Here is a 22,326-nt window from a genome sequence, read left to right as displayed (position 1 = left end):
ACAGATATTGGGATTCTTTTCTAGTCAAAGGTGGAGTGAGGCCAAAGCACAATAATAAAGAAAAGAATCCACCAGACTTATTTTTGACACAGCAGAAATGATAGATGGAAAAGACTGATGACTTTTTTAACATGTCTGACCTTTGCATGTTTCTGCATCAGTGATACATTTGACAGTTATAGCATACTGTCATGACTCTGCACAGTTTTGAGATGTCTTTTGAAGGTAGATTGGAGTTCTAGAATCAGTCATATTTCATCAGAAGATAATTATGATGTTGCAATTGGATGATCAAGCTTGGCCCTATGGTTGAGGCCAAAAATGAAGTATCACTACATAGTCAAGAATGAGTCTTCTCGTGTTTCTCGTAACTGCCCATAAAGACAGGTACCAGGGAGGAGCCCTAGAAATTTGGATACATTAGTACCCCTGGAATCTTCTTCTAGTCCTTCTAGGTGACCCCTTTGAGAGGAGCCACATGCATTGGAAATAGTGTAGGCTTTGATGGGTTGCTGAGGATCTGTTTTGAGACTTTATCACATTGCTTCCATCGACTCTTTATTTGCCAAGCAACTCTGAGCATGAGTTTCCTTCCAGCAATCTGGAATGAAGCTAGCATCGTTCACAAGGATAAATTTACCCAAGTCTAATTAATGCTTCTTACTCACTAATGAGTTACTCCTTTTGACTCCATAGACAGGTAGGGCCAAACACATGATGCCAGAATTCTCTAAGTGAATTATTGAACTTGTGACAACCAGGGCAGGAATGAAAAATAGCCACAACATATTTAATCCAGGAGCAATTAAAGGGCTGAAGAATTAATTAATATGGGTTTTAATTTGTTAAAGTCTAGAAGAGGGAGCCTCTTTGTTTGCACTGGAAGCCTCTTTTGGGTCCTCTTTGATTACAGGTAAGTATGCTTCCAGAGAAAGAACTTTCCTTCCATGCTTCCTCGAAAACCCATGGATAAGAAAGAGAAAAGTGGGCTCTGAGACTGCAAAGTACATCAAATTGTTGGATTTGCAGTTCATTTACTGAGCCACTACCTTGCCCAGAGGGAAAGCTTTTTGGGGGGAATTGATGGAAGACATGGATGGAGAATTGCAGATAATGGAAGCAGATGATAATAACAGTGGATGGGGCTATCACTGGACAAGAGAGTAATATCCCAGGAGCCCTGAACAAAGAGCTGGAAAGAGGACCTAAGGAAATCAGGAGTGCATTTCTCTGTAGCTTTCAACTGTGTCTCCCTGACCGCCTACCAGATGGACCCAGCAGATACGTACATGAATGGGTTTGGGGGCAGGATACAGGCAGTAGAGCCTATCAAGAAATGCCTCAAACCCATCAATGCAAAATACCCAAATGAACACAATCCTGCCTGCTTTGTAATAAGAAGACTGCTTATGTTCTAGCTTATGCTTCTTTAAAGAGACCAGAGTTTTTCACTGTCTTCCTTAGGATAAAAATGGATGGTCAAAAATTATGCTTCTACCACATTAGCTAAGCTTAGTGGCTGCTGTCATCTTTATATGTGATATCGCTAGTGCCTATCTGAAGTTTCCTGAATGGAAATTAGACCCAATCAAGTTCACTTTTTAAAAAGTCTCTATGTAAGTGATTGATTCATTGATTGATAGGTAGATAGAATAGAGAGAAGATAGGTACATAGAATAGAGAGGAAAAAGGATCTTCTATTAAAAAAAACTATTGTTTTGAATAGCACAAAAAAGTAAAGTACATTTAATTCTCCTGGCAAATAAATAGCATTTTTCTTTTTTATCACAACTTGACAATGCCATTAGCTGTCTTGTTTCCATTGTGGCCCCGGTTGCCAGGAAACTTCAAACTCCAACACTCAATTTCAGTAATCAAAGTAGCCCAAGGTTTTGTGGATGAGGCTTTCTCCCCTCTAAAATCTTTCTCTTGATTTTGTTTTTCCCCATCTTACAGTGGTACTCTAGTGAAAGCTCCTCAATTTTGGAGATAAGAAGTATGTTAGGAATGGCAAACCATTGTTCTTTCTTTCCCTGCCCCATGCTGCAAGCTTGGACCTGTTGTTCTTGTAATAAACTAAGTCTCTGTGGCCACACTTTTGACACTATAGGTAATGTTCATCTTTAATTCTTCCTTCTCTGTCTCCCCAAATACCAGTAAAAGTGGGGTACATGGTGCAGCGTGCATCACTCAGTATTTCCTTATTTCTAAAGCTAGTTGTTTAAAATCAGCAAGAAGTATATTTCTACTTAATCCAGATTTTTCCTGCTCTGGAATTGCTGACCTGGATTGCTGACTGATTCAAGAGCCATTTTCCATGGTATCTCACTTGACTTTCCGTTTGTCGTCGTCTCTTCATGAAGTTAAAAATGCCCTCTGATTCCAGAAACCATATTGTCTCAAGAAAGAGAGCATCTGTAGTTTTCCCAGAAACGAAATCCAGATGCGTTAAGACCCATGTCTGCAAGCCATATGTATCCCGTAGTGTGTGGTCTTTCATAGATCACTGATAACCTTACTTTGGAATTACAGGTGCATCCATAGATCTGATATGAGTTTTGACATCTTGGCAAGCATACAGTAATGGAAATGCCCTCTTAACTGAAACAAAACTCTTGCCAGGATCCATCAGGGATAAATAGAGCAAAGGGAAAAGATTAAGAAAAGATCTAACAACAAAACTTTCTGGGTATTAGAGGATCAGTCTCTTCCTCTAGGGTCTCATTTCCTCCTTAGTGTCTCTAGAATATCAACACAAAATTGTTCTTCCATAATCCATAGATAAGCAGAGTTTGTGAAAGGTTACTTTAATAAAGTGCTCTGGAAAGTGGGAAGAAAACATAACTGACATTAGAAGAGACCACACAGTCCATAATGATAAAACCCTAAACTAACTGAATGACATTTTTCGGTTCATCTGGTGAATCTATGACCGTATGGTTACTAGAAGACTGCTGTACATTGTGGCATCTCTGACCTTAAACAGTTTTTTCATGTGTGTGCACATATATGTGCATGACGCAACACACATGGAATTCAGAGGACATCTTGCAGGAGTCAGTTTTCTCTTTTCTCCCATGTGGCTCCTGAGGATAGATGTTAGGGTGTGTCAGCCTTAACCCGCTGAGCTGTCTTCCTATCCATGAAATGAATTTTACAAGCTCATTTTGTTTATCCCCATGCCACGAAGCATTGTTCGTATTACTTTCAAGCAGCGAACTTGGTATCTGCCCTCCTAAGTTTGTCCTAAGTCTGGGTTTCTCTATGGGCCCACACTGCTTTCACTAGCTAACATCCTCTGTTCTGCTTCCCCTTTCTTTTTCTTGTTTTGTTTTTTGAGACAGGGTTTCTCTGTGTAACAGTCCTAGACCAGGCTGGCCTCGAACTCACAGGGATTCACCTTCCTCTGCCTCCTGAGTGCTGGGATTAAAGGCGTGCGCTCCACCGCCCAGCCTGAGAGTCATCTTGGAAGACTTATCTACTTCGATGGGACCAGATGATTGACTGAGATTCTTGAGCCTCAGTGACAGTTGCGTTCTTCACAGCTGCAGTTGTGTCTCTATGTCACATAGAGAAATCTTTCAGAATTATCTGAGAGGTGTTCAAGCTCATGCCCTTCTACTGAGGGGAAGCCTAGAGATAGTTTAACGTCTACGGCAGCCCTTCTTGGACAATCTCAGTAAGAGCAAAGACAGGCATTTTCTTAACAAACCTTGAAGAATACCAGGAAGAGAGTATGTCCTTCCCATACTAGCATAGGCTGTAGCGCTGTGGTAGTCATGAAGACATTCTCTGGAAGGGCCTTCTCTTTCCTTCTTTTTGCTTTGGAGACTTTCTCCATAGGAAGTTACCCTCTGTCTCGATTCTTCCATTTCCACGATACCAAGAAGTGCTCCCACTGACGGCAGACACTGTGATGGAAGTACTTGCTCTCAATTTGTGGGAACCTGTTGTAGTAGGAACGGCGAGGCTGCGTCCCCGGCACCCAGCCACCCGCATGGCTAGCTTATGCCCCGAAATAATTACACGGAAACTGTATTCTTTTAAACACTGCCTGGCCCATTAGTTCCAGCCTCTTATTGGCTTGCTCTTACATATTGATCTAACCCATTTCTAATATCCCTGTAACACCATGAGGTGTCTTACCAGGGAAGATCTTAACCTGCGTCTGTGTCCGGTAGGAGAATCATGGTGACTCACTGATTCAGCTTCTTTCTCCCAGCATTCTGTTCTGTTTTCTCCGCCTACCTAAGGGTTGGCCTATCAAATGGGCCTAGGCAGTTTCTTTATTAATAAGAAATCACTCCCACATCAGGAACCTGGTTTGTTGAGTTTTAAAGTATGACTTAAATAAGTTGATTGTCTAGTGACTGGTGAGAATCAGGGAACTGCTGTTTTCAAAGCCCAGAAATAATATTCCAAAGAGGTCCCTAGGCCTTCTCAGGTGGTAAGACAAATGGATATCAGCATCAGGTGGATTTGAATCATGTGTCTACCACAGTAAAGATTTGCTTTAAAGTTTGGAAGCCAAGATGAGGGCTGTAAGGCTTATTTCTGATTTTGCATATAGTAGAGAAACCAAACAGACAAATAATTGAAAGCCTAGGGCTTTTTTAAGGGAAATTATAACTTTATTTGCATAAACCTTAGTACATTTAGTTTCTTCTATGACAGTTTCTTATTTTATTGACCTTTGTTGTAATAAATAAGGCTGGGTTAAAAAAAACACATCCAAAGCCCATAATTATGGATTTGGTTGATGTACAATATTCTTCCTTCACTGTATGTCAGATCATCCTTGGCAGGAATTGATGAGAACAGGTTGCATGTGATCAAGAAGAATTCTTCTCTATCAAATGCCCTGGGTGTGACGACGGGCAGGATGACTAACATGATACCACAGCGAATCAGAAAAGTCCACGAGGAGAGAGCAACCTGTAGTGCTTGGAATCTTTGGATAAAACACTGTCTCAGAATCAGCAAACGAGTCTCTTATGATTGGAATACTCCTGCTCTCAGATTCAGTTTCCTCTTAGGCTTCCATAAGCACACAATCTCATCTCAGGCCTGTCCTTAATCATCTTCCTTGGCTAGTCCCTCCTCACTCAGCCCACTCCAAACACTCCCTCTGTGTAGTCTTATATACTCTATGGGTTTTAAATCCTGCAAATTTCCAGATTTGTGAAAGCCAGCCTTCAGCTGAGATCTGTGTCTTGCTAAATTCTGTATCCATATATCCAATTGCCAATTTAACATTTTGCTCAGTGATCCCATGAGCATGCAAAATTCAACAAAACTGAATATATTGCCTCCTTCCATGCATGTATCCCCATTCCCCCACCAAAAAGACACCCACCCTTCTTATGTTGGCAAATGGAGCTAGAATTCATTGGTGTTACATCATTTTTGGTTCCTAGCCACCTTGCCTTGCTTTGCACTTCATGGGGATTATGACCCTATTTGTCACGTGCCAGGCAAGTTCTAGCATTAGATTCATGTTTTATCCTTACATCCTTCTCTTGGCTACATCCCATCTCCTCACTGAGCTTTGTTTTTCTGCCTCTAAAGATTATTTCAAGTTACATATTTCTGTGATCCTTTTCCTTTTCTGAGGGTAGATCATAGTCAATAAAGAGACTTAGTCTTTGGCTCAGATGAATGTGTTGATTTTGACTAGACTGAATGTACATGATGAGGCATCTATTGTTATGAAATATGAAAGACCTACTATTTAACAGTGATTATGAAGTGCTCTAGAACAGCATGAGTGTTTCTTCCATGATCAGGTAGGTTTTTGATTGTATATGAGCGTGCATGCTACAATAATGCTATCCTCTCAATTGTAATAGGATTTATAGGAACCTTCTTTTCTTACTACCCCAGAAAACACTGTAAGCCTCAAGTGGCTCTTTTGCCTGATTTCTATGGTTTCTGATGTTCTTTTCTATCTCAGATCCATTTATTTGGCTCCTACGATAGCACTTGAGACAGTGGGAAGCAGATATTTGCACTTCAATATTGGCTTTTAATACCATCATTAGCTTTTAAAAAACCTAGTTTCTGAATCCTCATTGTCATTGTCAAGATTAGAAGTATTAGGTAAAAACAAATATGTTTTGTTGATGCTATTTGTCCAAATCCACCGGATTGCAAAAAAGAAAGAAAGAAAGAAAGAAAGAAAGAAAGAAAGAATATGATCCAAGTTCTGCCTGATTGCAGTGCTCAAATTCTCCTCCCAAGCCCAGGTTTCCTTCCAGTTAGTTCAGCAGTGCTATTCTCTGAAGTTGGCACACTCTGTCTGATTTTTTACTGTGTTTGTGTTTCATATATATGGGCACGAGGGCTCAGGAAATGGTACTGCATTAGACTATCACCCTTTTCGACATACAGTGTGATCTGGCATAAGTCATTTGAACAATAAAGCAGACCACATGACTCCATTAACAAACTTCTAATGTCATCTGTGTCAGCCAGCCAGTTCAGTTCAACAAATGCACGCTATCAGCCATTTCACCAAGTATGCTTATCGGTAAGCTGGTATTGAAAACTCTGTGTAACAAATATTATGAGCTTTTTAAAAAAACATATGAACACAATGTTTAAAAATCTTGTGTGTGCATATTATTAGAAAATAAAAACAATCACAGATAACCCAATAGGGAAGTGTTCTTCATCTATACAAAGCTTTTGGCTTATCTTACTCAGTTTGTCAAATTTTCTGTCATGTCAGGAGGCTGACTTGTCTTTTTTCTTTATCTGTTAATTCCTGCTGTAGTATTTAGCTCCTTCATCCTTTCCTAAAATGTTATCTGAGACTCTGGCCTACTCTGGGAACTTCCTAGTATATAACATTCACCAACAAGACTCTATTTGTGAATTTTTAATTATACCAGATCGTTTTCAGTAAAAAGAACTGCGGGCTCAATTAATGCTTGTCAGATCCAATTTTTGTTTCACCTGTTATTGAGCTCCACTCTGTGGTGTTTGCAGTAATTGACACTTCCTTGGGAAAGAGAAGTTTTGCCAGAGATGCATGTCGGCAGCCCTTTTGTTCTTCCTTCCCTGCTCTTCTTTTCTCAGGGTTCTAATTGTATTTTGGGGGAATAAGGGACGGAGGATATAGGTGATCGTTCTCTTGATTGCTACTGGCGTAGCTGTTGTGCAGCAGTACCTCTCCAAAAGGCAGATCATGGGCAGATGACATGGGCAGCAGCTGAGAACATGGAAGATTTGTAAATTCTCAGGTTCTTGATTTACTCCCAGATAGCTTGTCCCCATGGCCAACTGTGCTTGGTGTTATTATTGAAGGATGGTATCCTTCTATCGCCCAGAATGGTACCTTAGGGTGCAGTTAATAAGCTGAAATACAGAAATGGAGTAGGAAAGGGGAATAGGACCACAGAGAAAAGATAGCGTAAATTTCAGTTTAGCCTCCAGTATTTGGTTAGTCCTTGGTAAGAGTGGGCAAAGAAAAGGTACTGACTGTAAAAGAACCTTGGGTTTACTCATTAATTTTGTTCATTTCCAGTGTCTTCCTTACACTGAGGGGGCAGCAGCATGGGATGGACTTTGTGATGGGTTTCTACCCACTCTGTACCTAGCTTAGTGAACTAGGGCATGGGGACATGGACTGGGGTGTACAAGGATCAAGCCTTGTACTTTCCTTTATTAACCTTAGCAGTGAGCTTTCTACAGCTAAATCTACTGATTCGGCCTCTTACTTGGATCCCTGGCCTACAGATCTTTGCAAAGCCCTCACAAGCTCTCACAATTCTCACACACCAAAGAGGAACTAAACATTCTGGCAAAGGATGCCACCAGACGTATCTGCTCCTTAATCACAAGGACAACTGTCCCGTTTGGTCCCACTGCTTACCTCATGATTTAGGGTACCCTTTGGAGCAGAGATTAGTGTCTTACTCTGTCTTTCTTCTGGAATTTCAGTGCCATCTCTTTAAATGTCTGGCAAAAATTGTCCATCCATAACCTAGCTTTAATATGTGCCAAGCCCAATCCCTCATTATGTTCTATAACCTATATTCTCCTCCCAAATAATCTCTTTAACTGATAGAGTAGATTTGTTTCCCAGCCATCTGGTTTCTGAACATTCTCCACAACTGTTTAGAGTTTATTCTCATTCCTCAAATGTAGTCAATCTCCAAGTTGTGTTTTGTTTTCCTTTTTTTTTAATTCTAGGCATTGTTTCTTTCTTTCCACCTCTCTAATGACCATGCCAGTCCAAGCATCTTTTGTATCTTAGGTCTCAATTACCCAAAGCTATCTTGTGACTTTTATTCCTTAACCTCTCTTCTGATGGAGAAACACCAGAGCTTGATGAGGCTATAGCAATGGTACAATAGCACTTACAACTGTTAGCTAAAGTTCCACCAGCCTCAGATACTCTGAAAGCAAGGTCCACATTCTTTCAAAATGCATGCATGATTGGCTAGCTTACATGAGACCATAATATAATTTAAAATCTGACTCATATTTTCTCCTGACCCCAGCGAGACATTAAGCAATATGGCTATCACTCCTTTGGCAAAACCCAGCATGTGCCACTAGGTGAGGAGAGCAAACAGCAACAATAATCAATAAGCTCATTGTTGCCGTTCCTGGTGCCCTGTGGTTAGCTGTTAGACTGAGATGTTAAGGGAAGGGGAGAGGGCAGGGTAATGTGTGTGCCTAGGCAGCCTTTTCTCAAAGCTTTGCCATTCCAGAGCAGCTGTGAGCTTCTCTATGAATGGGCTACCTGATTGGTTTAAACCCCTCTGTTTTTTAACACATGACAATCCTAAAACACTAAGAAGTTAGACGTCGCACTGGCAGCCAAGATTAGAACTCAAGATTCCTAAGCAAGTGCTTTGAGCTTAGGAGTTGTCTCCGAGAGACTAGCGTTATACTAGGCTACCCAGTAACAAAGATGAGCCTTGGTCTTCCCTGAAAAGCCTTCTCTGCTATCCAGAGTTAAGCCAAGGGAAGCCAGGTGGAGGAGCAAAAAAAAAAATGTGCATCTTGGAGAACTGAACTTTCTCTGCCTGATGAGTAACAGAAGTAGAGGTAATGAGTATAAGAGACTAAAATGATGATGGACTCTAATTCAAACACTTCAGGTAGAAGGAATGAAAATGAAAAAGGTGGGGGGGGGGGCGGTGGCAAAGAAAGAAAACCACTCAGGACATAACAAGGCAGGAAAATGACACAAAGATGCTTCATCAGCTTTAATTAAAGGAATCAATATTTGAAGAGCTTTTTTACCCGGTAACAGAACAAGGGCAAACTACTTCAAAAATGTAGGCCTCTTCGAGACGCAAAAGGCAAGCACGCTCATCAGGAAGCAGTCGAGATTTAAAAGCATCTCCCAAGGTTTCCACTTGGTAGATGGGCTGTCGAGCGGACTCAGACATCAGTGTGGGGAGCACACTGGATGAGTTTGTGTCTTTCCTACTGACTGGGTTTTATGTGCATGGCCCAATCCTCAGAGCTTTCTGAAGCCCAGAGTCTTTGCATGAAGCACAGAATAGCTACTATTTCCCCCAAGAGAGACTTGCAATGAGCCCTCCACAGTAGCTTGGGCTACACCTCTATTATCACTTACAAGAACATGCATTGGAAATCACTAAAAGCTATATGGTTGCAACAGGCTTAGGACTATTATTAAGAAGCACTCTCCTATTGTCCAAGCATGCTTGCTTGAAAACGAAATTTCTTTTCAAAACTCACGTGTCTTTGCAATACACATGATGACCAACCATCAGCAACCGAATTCCAATTTCCCTGGAAATTCAGCTATGGCAAGTATGTGATATATATCACCATTTCTTTTTCTCACAGTTGCCAGACCTTTTAATCTTTGATAATTATCCTTCCCTCTGAGCCCAAATTTGGGGTGTTTTTTATTTATTTGTTCAAGATTTTTCTATGTGCTCGCTTTGCTTGTTTTCTGTTGCATTAACCAGATTCGTGAGCACGAGTTAGTTATATGGAAGCTGGTTTGTTTATCGCGTTTATAAGGCCCTGAAGATCAAGATGGGACAATTTGATATCCATTGTCTGAAACCAAAATGACAGCCAGATCCACTCCTGCTGGAGTTTTCTCACGGAGGCAATTAAGAGCAATCACTCAGTCATATCTAAAGTCCTCGTGCCGCACATAACACGCCAGATGATGGCAGGACATGTTGAAAGTAGCAAGCAGACATGGGCTGATGAGAGCAGATGTGTTTCGGAGTGTTTGACTCCCTTGAGGGAAGCTTGCTCTTACAGTGTCCGGCCCACTCATGAAGTCTCTGACCCTGTGGTCCTGATTAAATGTCCATCTCTGTTAAATGCCTCACCACCTCCCAATATCATTAAATTTGGGCATCAACCCTCAATGTAGCTTTTCCCAAGGACAAATGATGCTTAAACCATAACAAGCACCAACTTAAAAGTTAGCAGAAGAGACAGATAAACAATAAAATACCAGCGATACTGTGGGACCATATATTTAGGGCCAAAAACTGAACCAGTGACAGTCAGTGTGTATGCAATCGCCTCTGCCTGGTTCCTGAAATACAATTTCAGGTTCTTAGGACTCTGGGAATGAATTTTTACAATTTAAGTAACTGCAGAAGCAAACTATTTCTCTTGGACCTGAGGTTTATTGTTTCCAAAAAGAGCTTATGATGTACAGATATCTGTACACTGTCCATCAAGAAAGTGGGTTAAACCACTGGGGGAAGTAGAGTGGTGGAGGGTGTGACCTGCATGTATAAGGGTCTAGCTTCAATCTCAAATAGCAGTTTAAAAACAACCCGTGAATGAAGCATGTTTTCAACCACTAAGTTCTTTGTCCATAATTACCTCTCTGGCAAGCCCGAAAGAACTCCAGCAGGAGTGGGTCTGGTTGCCATTTTAGTTTCCGACAATGAATATCAAATTGTCCCTCTAGGAACCCTTGGAGAATGCTGCAGACTTGGGTCCATCACAGTTTTCCTACTTACAAGGAATGTGCGCAGCACTGCGGGCTTTAATTTTTGCACCATTCTGGCCTTTGGTGCATATGTGGAGCCCGGATGGGAAAAAAAAAAGCCTCCTTGCTATTAATAGTTAGTGAGGACAGGCCAGCAGACAGTCAGAGGCGGGCTGGCGCACATTAGCTTTTCTTATCAGAAACTCACCTGGACTTGGTTTCACAAGCCTTTGATGAGGCCCAGAGGAGAGCCAGAATCTTATCTCCGAAGAGGAGAGAACTCAGGTGGGGCTCAAGAGGGCTGGACCCCGACCTTCTGGGATTTCAGCCACAGCTCTTGAGATTACAATTTAAAGGAGAGATGAAAGTGAAGAGGGCTAGCAAGGGGTGTAGAAACAGACGGATCAAAGGAGGGACAACTGAGCATGTCTGTTTCAGATGCAAAGGTTAGGAACTAGCTAAAAAGCAGCACGGTCCCCTCCTCATTCGCATATGCCCCGAATTATCAGCCATAGAGCTTTGAAGCAAACAGACATTCCTGTAAGTCCCTGTGAGTGCTGACTGTTTCAGTACCAGGATTCTTGGCAGCATCTTAATCTTCAGGCCTTTGACCTGTGTCTTTCCAGATCTTTGAGGCTCCCAGTAGTCTGCTGCTGCAGTATTTTCGCTTTATCTCTTACGAGGCACTTTGGGAAAACTCAAGGCCCTCAGAATTACTGCTTTCATTGTCTTCGTGTCTCAAGGTTTGAGATTTACAGCATCTTGTCGGGGGTTTATCTACCCAGCCTACATCTCTGGGATGGGGAAAGATGGCTTTTTTTTCTGCCCTTTTTTGGCAGCTCTCTCTGTCCAACGATCCTTAGTATAGCTACAAAATTGTCCTCCTAGGATCCAAGCCTGCCAGAAGTTCTTCTTGCCCACTCTCCTTTCTGATCCAGTTCCCACCGGGAACCCGTCTGTTATTTGCGCAGAGCACACATTTGGAGACGATTGAGTACTTTCACCTCTAGCCTTGGTGCCGTACTGTCCCCCACGTGATTTATTCTTGAGAATGTTTTTGTTTTCATCCCCCTCAGCTCTGCACTTCAGGGACTTGGCAGTAGGCTTGGGGGTGGGGTGGGGTAGGATCATTTCTATCTTTTAAAGGTTTCTACTCCAGGACAACCCACGTCCTCTGGAGAGGCAGCTGACAATAATAAGGTTGTCTTTGCAGGCTGACATTTTCTCCTGATTTCCTGCCTTGCTCCCCCCCCTTGAGAATCACTTGTAATGCAAATTTTACAAGACCTTCTTCCCCAAGGCCCAGAGGTGGGAATTTAGCAATAAGAATGACTGTTGTCTTATTCAAAAATACATGGACCTCTAAAGTTAGGTGAGCACATAACCTGAGCTTGGAGCCTCTACAGCGTGATTTAAAAGCCCTCTCGTTCCTCTTTTTGGGTCTGGCTTACCTCACTCAGGATAGTGATTCCTATTTCCATCCATTTGCATGCAAAATTCAAGAAGTCCTTGTTTTTTACTGCTGAGTAGTACTCTAATATGTATATATTCCATACTTTCTTCATCCATTCTTCCATTGAAGGGCATCTAGGTTGTTTCCAGGTTCTGGCTATTACAAACAATGCTGCTATGAACATAGTAGAGCATACACTTTTGTTGTATGATAAGGCCTCTCTTGGGTATATTCCCAAGAGTGGTATTGCTGGGTCCAGGGGTAAGTTGATCCCGAATTTCCTGAGAAACCGCCGATGTACTCACTCATATTTGGTTTCTAGCCATAAACTAAGGACATTGAGCCTATAATTAGTGATCCTAGAGAAGCTAAATAAGGAGAACCCAAAGAAAAACATATAGGCATCCTCCTGAATATTAACCTTCAGCAGGCGAGGAAAGGAGACAGAGACAGAGACCCACATTGGAGCACCGAACTGAAATCTCAAGGTCCAAATCAGGAGCAGCAGGAGAGAGAGCACGAGCAAGGAACTCAGGACCGCAAGGGGTGCACCCATACACTGAGACAATGGGGATGTTCTACTGGGAACTCACCAAGGCCAGCTGGCCTGGGTCTGGAAAAGCGTGGGATAAAACCGGACTCTCTGAACATAGCGGACAATGAGGACTACTGAGAACTCAACAACAATGGCAATGGGTTTCTGATCCTACTGCAGGTACTGGCTTTGTGGGAGCCTAGGCAGTTTGGATGCTCAACTTACTAGACCTGGATGGAGGTGGGGGTTCCTTGGACTTCCCACAGGACAGGGAACCCTGATTGCTTTTCGGGCTGAGGAGGGGGGGGACTTAATTGGGGGAGGGAAAGGGAAATGGGAGGCGGAGGCGGTGGCGGGGAAGAGACAGAAATCTTTAATAAATAAATAAATTAAAAAAAAAAGCCCTCTGGTGTAAGGCGCTTTTTTTCCCCACTGTCTACTGTGTGTGTGTGTGTGTGTGTGTGTGTGTGTGTGTGTGTGTGTAAGACTGAAAGAGGCCCAGTGTCCAGGAATGTAGAAGGGAGGTGACTAAGACCTCCTCATGTTTATTTTCCCCCTTTGAGTCTGGAGCCCTTGTAGCCCATCCTGACCTCAAACTTAATTTGCAGCTGAGGATGGTCCTGCACCTTTAATCCTCAGTGCTGGAATTACAGACATGTGCCACCACACAGGTTTCTGTTGTGGCACTGGGGATCCAGCCCAGGGAGTCATACAGGCTAGGCAAACCCTCTACCGACTGAGCTATAGCCCCGGCCGCTACTTGTGTGTAGCAGGAAGCTTACTGCATCCTTTGCATTGAACTGCACCCACTTTTAAAAGCAAGAATTTTGAATTGTTTTGAATGAGAACTTTCTTTTTTCTTTCTTTCATCCTTCCTTTTTTCTCCTTCTTCCCTCTCTCCATCTTCCTTCTCTCCTTCTTTCTGCTGTTTATTACCATACAAAGTAGCAGCTCTCATTATGACATTTTCATACATGCCTCTGATTGATCTTTCTGACCAGAATCTTTTGTCCAGATTTGAATTGTGGCAGCCAATTTCTGACCTTGGTTCCTGATAGGGTGTGTGACTGGTATTCATCCCTGAACTGCCTAAGGAGTTCTTTGTCAGGAAAATGGTAATGGACGGGTGGGGGTAGCAGTCCTCTTTGAGCTCCCCAGTCTCCAGTGAGCATGTCGCCCAAACACGAGTGGTGTCCCCACTGCCTCCTTGTTTAAAATGGCAGCAGCATCAGTGCCCACCTGCATGACTCCTGCTTTACCTGGCTGTGTTTGGCTCTTGTGGACACTCCATCCAAACTGCTGGAGCTTTTGCTAATATCAACTCCTCCTGATTAGTGTTTGTCTATGTCTATCCATCTTTATTACCTTTGCCTATCCATCTTTATTACCTTTGCAATCACAAGGAGCCCTCATTAATTCTCGTTCCAATCACACCCTGGTGCCCACTTGAAACTAGTGACTGTAGGATAGAATGTCATTTATGACCCCCTCCCAGCCTACACATAAATGCTACTACACAGAGACACTTGTTTTCAAAGGACTTTAAAGATTCATAAGAATCTAGAAGGCTCTTTGACATTCTCTTTAGACACTACTGTCTACCCATAGAAGGTTCTGGGCCCATGAGATAGCTCCGCAGGTAAAAGCACTTGTTGAGCAAACCCAAGAGCCTCAGTTTGATCCTGGAACCTTTGGTTGACCAAGAAACAATGGAAAGTTGTCCCCTGACTTCCATATGCACTCCATTTTACACACACACACACACACACACGTATTAATAATAACAAACTTTAAATTACAAAAGAAGGTCCTGGGTTGATGAGCTCGCTCTGAGCACTTGCTGCCATGAGGGCATCCTTTAGGCTCCACATAAGGAAAGGAGAGAAATGACTCCTACAAGTTGCCTCGTGACCTCTCTGTGCACAGGCTGTGGCATATGGGCATACACATTTGAGTGTACACACACAATACGTAACTATATGTAAACAAAAAAATGAAGGAGGTCCTATCATACACCTTGAACAAGAAGATATGCGTGTTTTTATCTTCAGTCTTTATGAGGTTCTGCTGACATAGATTTTAATACAGAAAAAAAGATTCTGATGAAATTGCGATAAATAATTCCACACATCAAGTGGAGAGGTTTTGAATTGGTTTCCATGGAAATCTTAAAATGAAGTAAAGTATTAATTTCAAGGCAATTCAGCTGAATTGAAGATAATGGTAAAATAGTTTGATAAAGGAAATAGAATAAAGTAATCAAGGGGACTCCAATCAATTATTCCTCTTTGTTTACCTTGGGGTGATTAATTTGCCTTCGTTTATTAACCTGATGTGATTAAGCAGACCTTCCTTGCGATTTATTTAGTACTTATTTCCAAGGTTTGACAAAAGCCGTGGAGTTATTGAAGGTGGAAATTTAAATTCAATTACTCATGAAGCAAGTGGTGCTTCTCTTGAAAGAATATCAGAATTCATGGCCTTCCCAGGCAACATTATGAGTGAAAATTATTAATTCATCTGATAGTATCTCCCAAAGACCTTTTGAAGTCACTTGGTATCCATATCCCTCACTGAAAGTCAGCAGCTTCTGAACTGAACTTGTTATGCAGACACTCCAGTGGCTGGAAATGGAAGAGGTTTTGTTTGGTTGGTTGAAGAGAAGCTACCACTCCGTTTTTACTATGGTTTTGTGACCCTTTTCCCCACTAAAGCCCTCCTGGGAGCTTGAGCTGCTATTCATGGGACTTAACAGGTCAAACGTTTCTCTAAAGGACAGTTTTATTTGACCTTGACTAATGGTTCCCACTATGATTGACACTAAAGGACATCACTGGATAAAAATTTGCTGGAGAGGGAGGGAGGGAGGGAGGGAGGGAGGGAGGGAGGGAGGGAGAGAGGAAGAGGTCTTGAAAATCTTTAAATGGAATGACTAATTGCTTTTTGTCTCTGTGTTCTTTGTATATATTTTTGTTCGGTGGGTATAGTAAGGATAGATGGGGTTCTTCAAGCTTCAACTCAGGCGCCAACTCTCCATCATCTCCAAAGATCCGGAGCACACCTAAGAGTGGGAAGTAAGTGAAAACTGCTGTTGTGTATCTCACATAGTCACCGCCAAGCCGTGTGTCCTCATTTTCTCATTCATTCATTGTCATTTAATGAAGACATGTGGGATGCTTTCCATGCGCCTGACAGTGGGAATTAAAAGAACAATATCTATGAAGGTGATACTCATATAAGGAGGAGGGAAGGGAAAGAAGAGGCCTGAGATGATTTTGCAGGAGTAAAGGGCATATGTCTGGAGAGGCAATGCAAGTTTTATTCTAAGATGTTCAAGCATTAAATAAGCAACACTGGTTCATCACTTTATGGTTTGGGCAATGCATGAAAATCCGTGTTTTGATATTTAAGGTTAAATTAGAAGGTTCTGGAAAATGAGTTAATAAATTTCCTGATTCAAATATATTTACATTTTAATTATATCTGTGATTATATGGTATGTTTATTCTTTTCACAATAACTAGCATATACAATGCCCTACATTTTTGTTTTGCATTGGGTACGTGTGGTAGTTGATTTATGTCTTTAACATGGTTCCAAATGACAGTTTTGGCTAATCTCTCCTCTTGGCTTTAGCAGAATATGGCATTCTGAATTGGTGTGTCCCCATGGAGATGACATCCCTTCAGTTAGACAGATACCCTTCCAATAGGTACAGCCCTACAATGAACAACTCAACATTTATTTATTTATTTATGCATGCGTTGGTGCATTGGTGCTTTGACAGTGTATATATTTGAGGGTATCACGCCCTCTGGAACTGGAGTTGGAGTTCTAGACAGTTGTGAGCTGTTATGTGGGTACTAAGAATTGAACCCATATTCTCTGGAACAGAAGCCAGTGCTCTTAACTGCGAAGCCATCTCTCCAGCCTCTCAGTTTTTCTTCTAGTCTCTCTTTCCCAAGGATGCAGGGTTTTCTGCTGGCCTGCATCTAGCAAATGAAAGATGTTTTCCTCCCACTAGAAGCTCTAATTGGGTAATAAGATATGCCATTACAAGAGCAAGGCTTTGCCATGGAAGGTGGTCATATATTTTATGCATTCAGCACTGGACACTAAAAGCTGTACTTTGAATATAATCTGCTATTCGATTCTCAATGTGAGAGATGTATTGGCTGCCGCTTTGCCCTTCTTTTTCACCTCCTGAATACCATTTCAGTTTTGCATTTAAGTTGATTGTGGCCTATATGTGAAAGTATGAAAAGTGGTGGAAAAGATATGAGGCTAACTCTCTGAACAGTTAGAATTCATGTCGCTTATTTATTGCCAAGCACCACAGTCAAAATGCTGTATAGATTATGAGGGAATAGAATTGACGGACGCATTTCCAAACAGTGGATGGTTTCCAAATCAGTCCCCTGCCATTGTTACTGCACACTCTCGGTTCACAATGATGCACTGGAGAGAAGCTTTAACTCCAGACTTGAAGAAATGACAGACCCTACCTGAGCTCAGATTCTGTCTGGGCACCCTTATTCATACTTATCACACTGATGCTTCCAGGGTGCAATTTCCATTTATTAGACCCTGATGTAAAACATGGATGTTTGTGATTTACTGATACACTTCAAAAGAAGCATTGCTTTAATTTTTTGGACTTTGCAGGCACCTGATCTTTTACCTATTAAGTGAGGAGCCCCTGTGTATCACCCAAGGAGCAGTTGGTATAATGTGAGTTAGGCGGATGCCAAGAATGCATGCAGAATACTATATCCAGGTTGTTCACAATAGGCGGCCTGAATAAATGCATTCTCAAGTAGATAAACCATGATCTTCTATCACAGCTACTATGTTTGGATCCATCCTAAGCTCTTGCCATTTTTGCATTCTGAGCTAGATGACTTTTGTTTGTCATACACAGTGACTTACAGATTACTATTTTCCCTTTTAACTTTTCGTCATCTTGGTTAGTTATTAGTATTAAATTAGAAAGTTTTCAGATCCCTTCTTCACAGTTACAGTGACCAGATTCCTCTGTGTCACAGCCCTGCACTTATCTCCCACTGGTTTTGAGGAGTGGAATTTTTTCTTAATCTGTCACTGCATATTTTCTCTGCCTTGGGTTATCTTTGTCCTCAGGAACAGTGCTGGTGCTTCGTGACTGTGATAAGACACTTGGGGACCTTCTTCACACCTTGCAGAATGCTGTCTATCAGTGTCTAGGTTTCTGCTCTGTGGTTCAGAGAAAGGTGTTCTGTATACGTTTTGCCCTTCCTTGGTTTCAGGGCATATGGTGGTAGCAACAGGCAGCAATGGAAGGCGCCCATTCTGCTGTGCTTCCTGGCATTATTTGATCTAATGACGGTGTAGCTCTAGTTTCTCTTGGCTATTTTAGAGGCCAGATATAGGCTGCAAGAGAAAAAGACTGTTTTTCTCTGAAAAGAAATCAGCTCTTCTGTTTTCTAAAGAAATATAAAATGTACAAGTCAAACTCTGCCAAGTTCGCCTTATGGCAAATATTAATAGTAACGAGTATGTATTGCTTGTGTGCTTATGTGACAACATGTCTATGGCTCATGAAGTACATGTTCCCTCAATAATCCTTGCCCACATAAAGCTCACATGGTGGACACTATTATCTTTTTCTACTTTATATGTGAAGAAATTGCAGTTCGGGAAAATAATATGTTGAAAGGAGATCTACAAATGAATGGTTTTTGCAAAGACCATCTTTGACTCAAGTTCTAAAGGTTATTATAATATGTATCTATGTGTGTGTATATAGAGATAGATAGATAGATAGATAGATAGATAGATAGATAGATAGATAGGGGCAGAGGGAGGGAGAGAATCTACTTTGTACCTTCGTGCTGTATTCTGAGGTCACATAGATAAAAACAAAATGTCCAGTAACTATCCCCAAGTAGCTCACAGTCTTGGTAATGAAAAGGTAAAATAATGATATGTTGTTTAAGTGATGCAATTAAATATCCACAACACGTGACATGAGTTACCACTAACCAATACAGTTATTGGGATGCAGAAATCAAGTCATGATGTTGGTAAAGTGACTTCCGAACCCTTTAATGTTATCAATATTCACCTCATTTAACAAGCCTAGGTAGGTCAAGACCAAAGAAAATGCAAGATGTAGGGATGGGAAGGGAAGGTGGTTCAGTGGGTAGAACACTTTCTCTGTAAACACAAGGACCTGACTTTAAATTCCCCTTACCAGTGCGACTATAGTCTTCATATGCCTATTGCTCTAATGTTAGCGGACAGAAACAAGTGGGTACCAGGAGCTCACTAGCCCCTAGTGAAACTTGGTGAAGCTGAAATGGTGAGCTTCATGATCTGGCTCAAGGAAATAAGGCAGAGAGCAATAAAGACACATGACTCCCTCCTCTGGCCATTGTATGTGTTTGCATGAGCAATGCTAATTTAACATACATACACACACACACACACACACACACACACCACTCACTCACTTGCCAGCCCTCCCTTCCCACACGAAGAAAATGCCTGCTGGAAAGTGGCTCAGAGAAGCTGGAGTTGTGGAGTCAGTCAAAGCTACAACCGCACGAACAATTGCTCCTTCTGACTTTCCACCTACTTAGAGCCTACAGAGGTCCAATGAGGCTTGGTCAGGGAGGAGCTCAGGAAACCTCCAGCTTGCTCCGTTGCATTGCCTGGATCCGATGCTGGGCAGCCAGCCTTCTGTTTCAGGGAAGAACAGATGGAGTGGGATATGTCTGAGCGGCAGAGCCAGACCACCCTGGCAAGGACTTTCAGTGAGGAGCAAGCAATTTCTTCCGTGTTGACAGTGAATCAGATTGACAAGATAGAGACAGAAATCAGTCCGGAGTCATAGCTTGAGATCAAACAGTCTAAGTTTTGCAGACGCTTGCTGATCCATGGCCAAGTCACAGCACTGAGCCTCACATGGGGCTCCTCTTTGGAATATAAATGTGTTACTCAGCCTGACACAGCAGCCCACCGTCAATCGGTTTACCTCCCACTGGATCACATTGAATCCATCAAGGCTGAAAATGCATAGTTGCCACAAGGAATTGTCAACGTGTTCAGTGTTGCTAACTTGTTCTGGTTTCAGGAGATACGAGTCTTAGCATGTTACCCACTCTGGCCTTGAACTCACAAGTTTCTTACTCTCTGGAATTCGTGGCGTCTGCCACCATGTCCAGTTTTAAGTGTGCTTATTTTGTAGCAGAATATTTTCATTTTTTACATGAGGCCTTGGCTGGACAGATTGTAGATAAGGAAACCACCACTAATGAAAGGGAAATCACATCTCCTGAGTCACGCATCTACTTCATAGCAGACGGAAGCCTAGAACTCTGGTCTTTCAATGCTCAGCACTTCAGCTCCTGGCCTCTTTTGCTCCCAGATGTCCAACAATGTTCTTTGCCTCCATAGTCCATGATGCATGGATTGAGGGTGCAGCGGAAATGTAGATTTTGGAAGAAATATGCTTATTCCACTTTATAGAAAATACAGCAGTAGAGGTAGAGAAAGGAAAAGGCATGCACTCCCCAATGCTTCCTTTTTCTCTAAAATACAGCTCTGCTGTGTTTGGAGCGTGTCTTTTCTCAAGCTATTGTTGTACTCTCAATGATGCAATAATTAGAATGTACAGATCACCACGATGTTCTCTCTCAAACCAAACAGCCAGTGCTGGCGGTCCTCTCTATGTAGAGATACAGGTGTTCCTCACCTTATAATAAACCTGCCATAAGCCGAAAATGTGTCAAAATGCACGTAAATACTGATGAGATAACTCAGTTAAGTGCCGTATAAACAGAACGGCACACCCGAGGTCAGTCCCCAGAACCCATGTAAGAAAGCTGAGCACACTGGCACATGCATGTCATCCCAGCACTGTGAAGGCTGACCCAGAAATACCTCTGGGACTCACTGGATAGCCAGCCGGCCTGATCTGCTTGGTGAGATCCAGGCCAGTAAGAGACCCCTGATCTCCATATGCACACACACGTGTGCATGCACATTCTTAGGAGGCTGAGGGAGACAGGTTGTGAATCTGAGGTCAGGCTGGGCTGCATAACAGAACCTTGTCTCAAAAATAATGTACTTAATACACCGTTGTCTATTGACTGTCAAATATGCTTCCTTGCACTATTCTGTTTTAAGACTTGGACCCTAGCAGCTAATGCTGTTCTGAGAGGTTGTGAACGTTTCACATGTGATGCCTTGTGCAGGCGTAGGACCATAAGAATCAGGCTTGAGCTTCTGGACCATCTCTGCTTCCAACCCAAGTTCCCTGCTTCCTGACCTAGTAGATCTCATAGCAAACTATCTCACAAGCTCCTACCACTACTGGCTGAGGCTGCCAGCCACCATACCTTCTTTGTCTTTTTAGACTGTATGCCCTGAATTGTGAGCCGAAAGAAAGCTCTCTTCCCTTAAGTTGTATCTGTCTGATATTTTGGTCTAACAATAAGAGTAGCTGATGATGTGTGCATATACTCATATACCCACTATATTATCATCCAGGGATGCCCATTTATATTCGACTACATGCAGATGAGAGGATGCTAAAAAGTCTCAGTGTGAAATAGTTCTAACATAGGCTGAGACAATGGAAAGGCACGATACAATTCCCATTTTTAAATACTCTTTTATTTTTCTTGGTTGAAGGTCTTACTATGAATCCCAGGCTGTCCTGGGGCTTGCTATGTAGACCAGGCTAGCCTTGATCTCATATAGAGAGAAGAGTTTTCATTTGCCTCCTGAGTGCTGGTATCCAAAGCATCCATCACAATGCCTTTCTCACATATTCTTGAAGGATGAATATTAGAAGCCATTGCAGATCAACCATACATGGTAGCTGGTAACTGCTGTCATAAATGGTGAGTTAAGCTCTAGAAGTAATGGTTTAAATGAATTAAGCTAAAGGAAGGAAAGAACAGTTTCACAAGAAGATGATGAAATCCTGTTGTTTAATATTCCTTTACACTGTGTGAAGAATGTCTCTGTGATTGATTTAAAAAAGCTAAACAGCCAATATCTAGGCAGGAGGTCCAGCAGGGACTTCTGGACAGAAGGTAGAGTCGACAGCCAGATGGAGAAGAAACAGGATGAGCAGGACAGAGGGAAAGTAACTGAGCCACATAAAAGAACATAGATTAAAAATGTGGGTTAATTTAAATTATAAGAGCTAGTTAGAAAGAAGCCTAAGCTAAGGCCGAGCTTTCATAATTTATAAGTCTCCATGTCATTTTTTAGTGAGCTGGCAGCCCAAAGACAAATCCTTCAAGAAAGTCCAACTTTGCTCATGTCACCAAGGTGCATGGGACTGACCCCAGTAGAGGATGCCACAGGATGGCTGACTGCAACCTAGATTTG

General features: G+C 42.1%; 1 protein-coding gene across 6 annotated transcripts in view; it reads left to right on the top strand.

The window, feature by feature from the left end:
* The window catches only part of Hs6st2 (heparan sulfate 6-O-sulfotransferase 2), a 271,676-nt gene that overhangs the window by 222,204 nt on the left and 27,146 nt on the right, over positions 1–22,326 (top strand). For 4 of the 6 annotated variants that reach the window (XM_075957553.1, XM_075957554.1, XM_075957559.1 and 1 more), the window contains one exon: positions 15,930–16,016. The exons of the other annotated variants lie outside the window; for them this stretch is intronic. In XM_075957553.1, the coding sequence (XP_075813668.1) occupies positions 15,930–16,016 (87 nt within the window). The remainder of the gene's footprint in view (positions 1–15,929; positions 16,017–22,326) is intronic. 6 annotated transcript variants of the gene reach the window in all.

This window comes from Microtus pennsylvanicus, chromosome X (genome assembly GCF_037038515.1).
Source record: "Microtus pennsylvanicus isolate mMicPen1 chromosome X, mMicPen1.hap1, whole genome shotgun sequence".
NCBI lineage: Eukaryota > Metazoa > Chordata > Mammalia > Rodentia > Cricetidae > Microtus > Microtus pennsylvanicus.
Note: the sequence above shows the minus strand (reverse complement) of the source record. Positions and strands in the feature narration are given on the sequence as shown.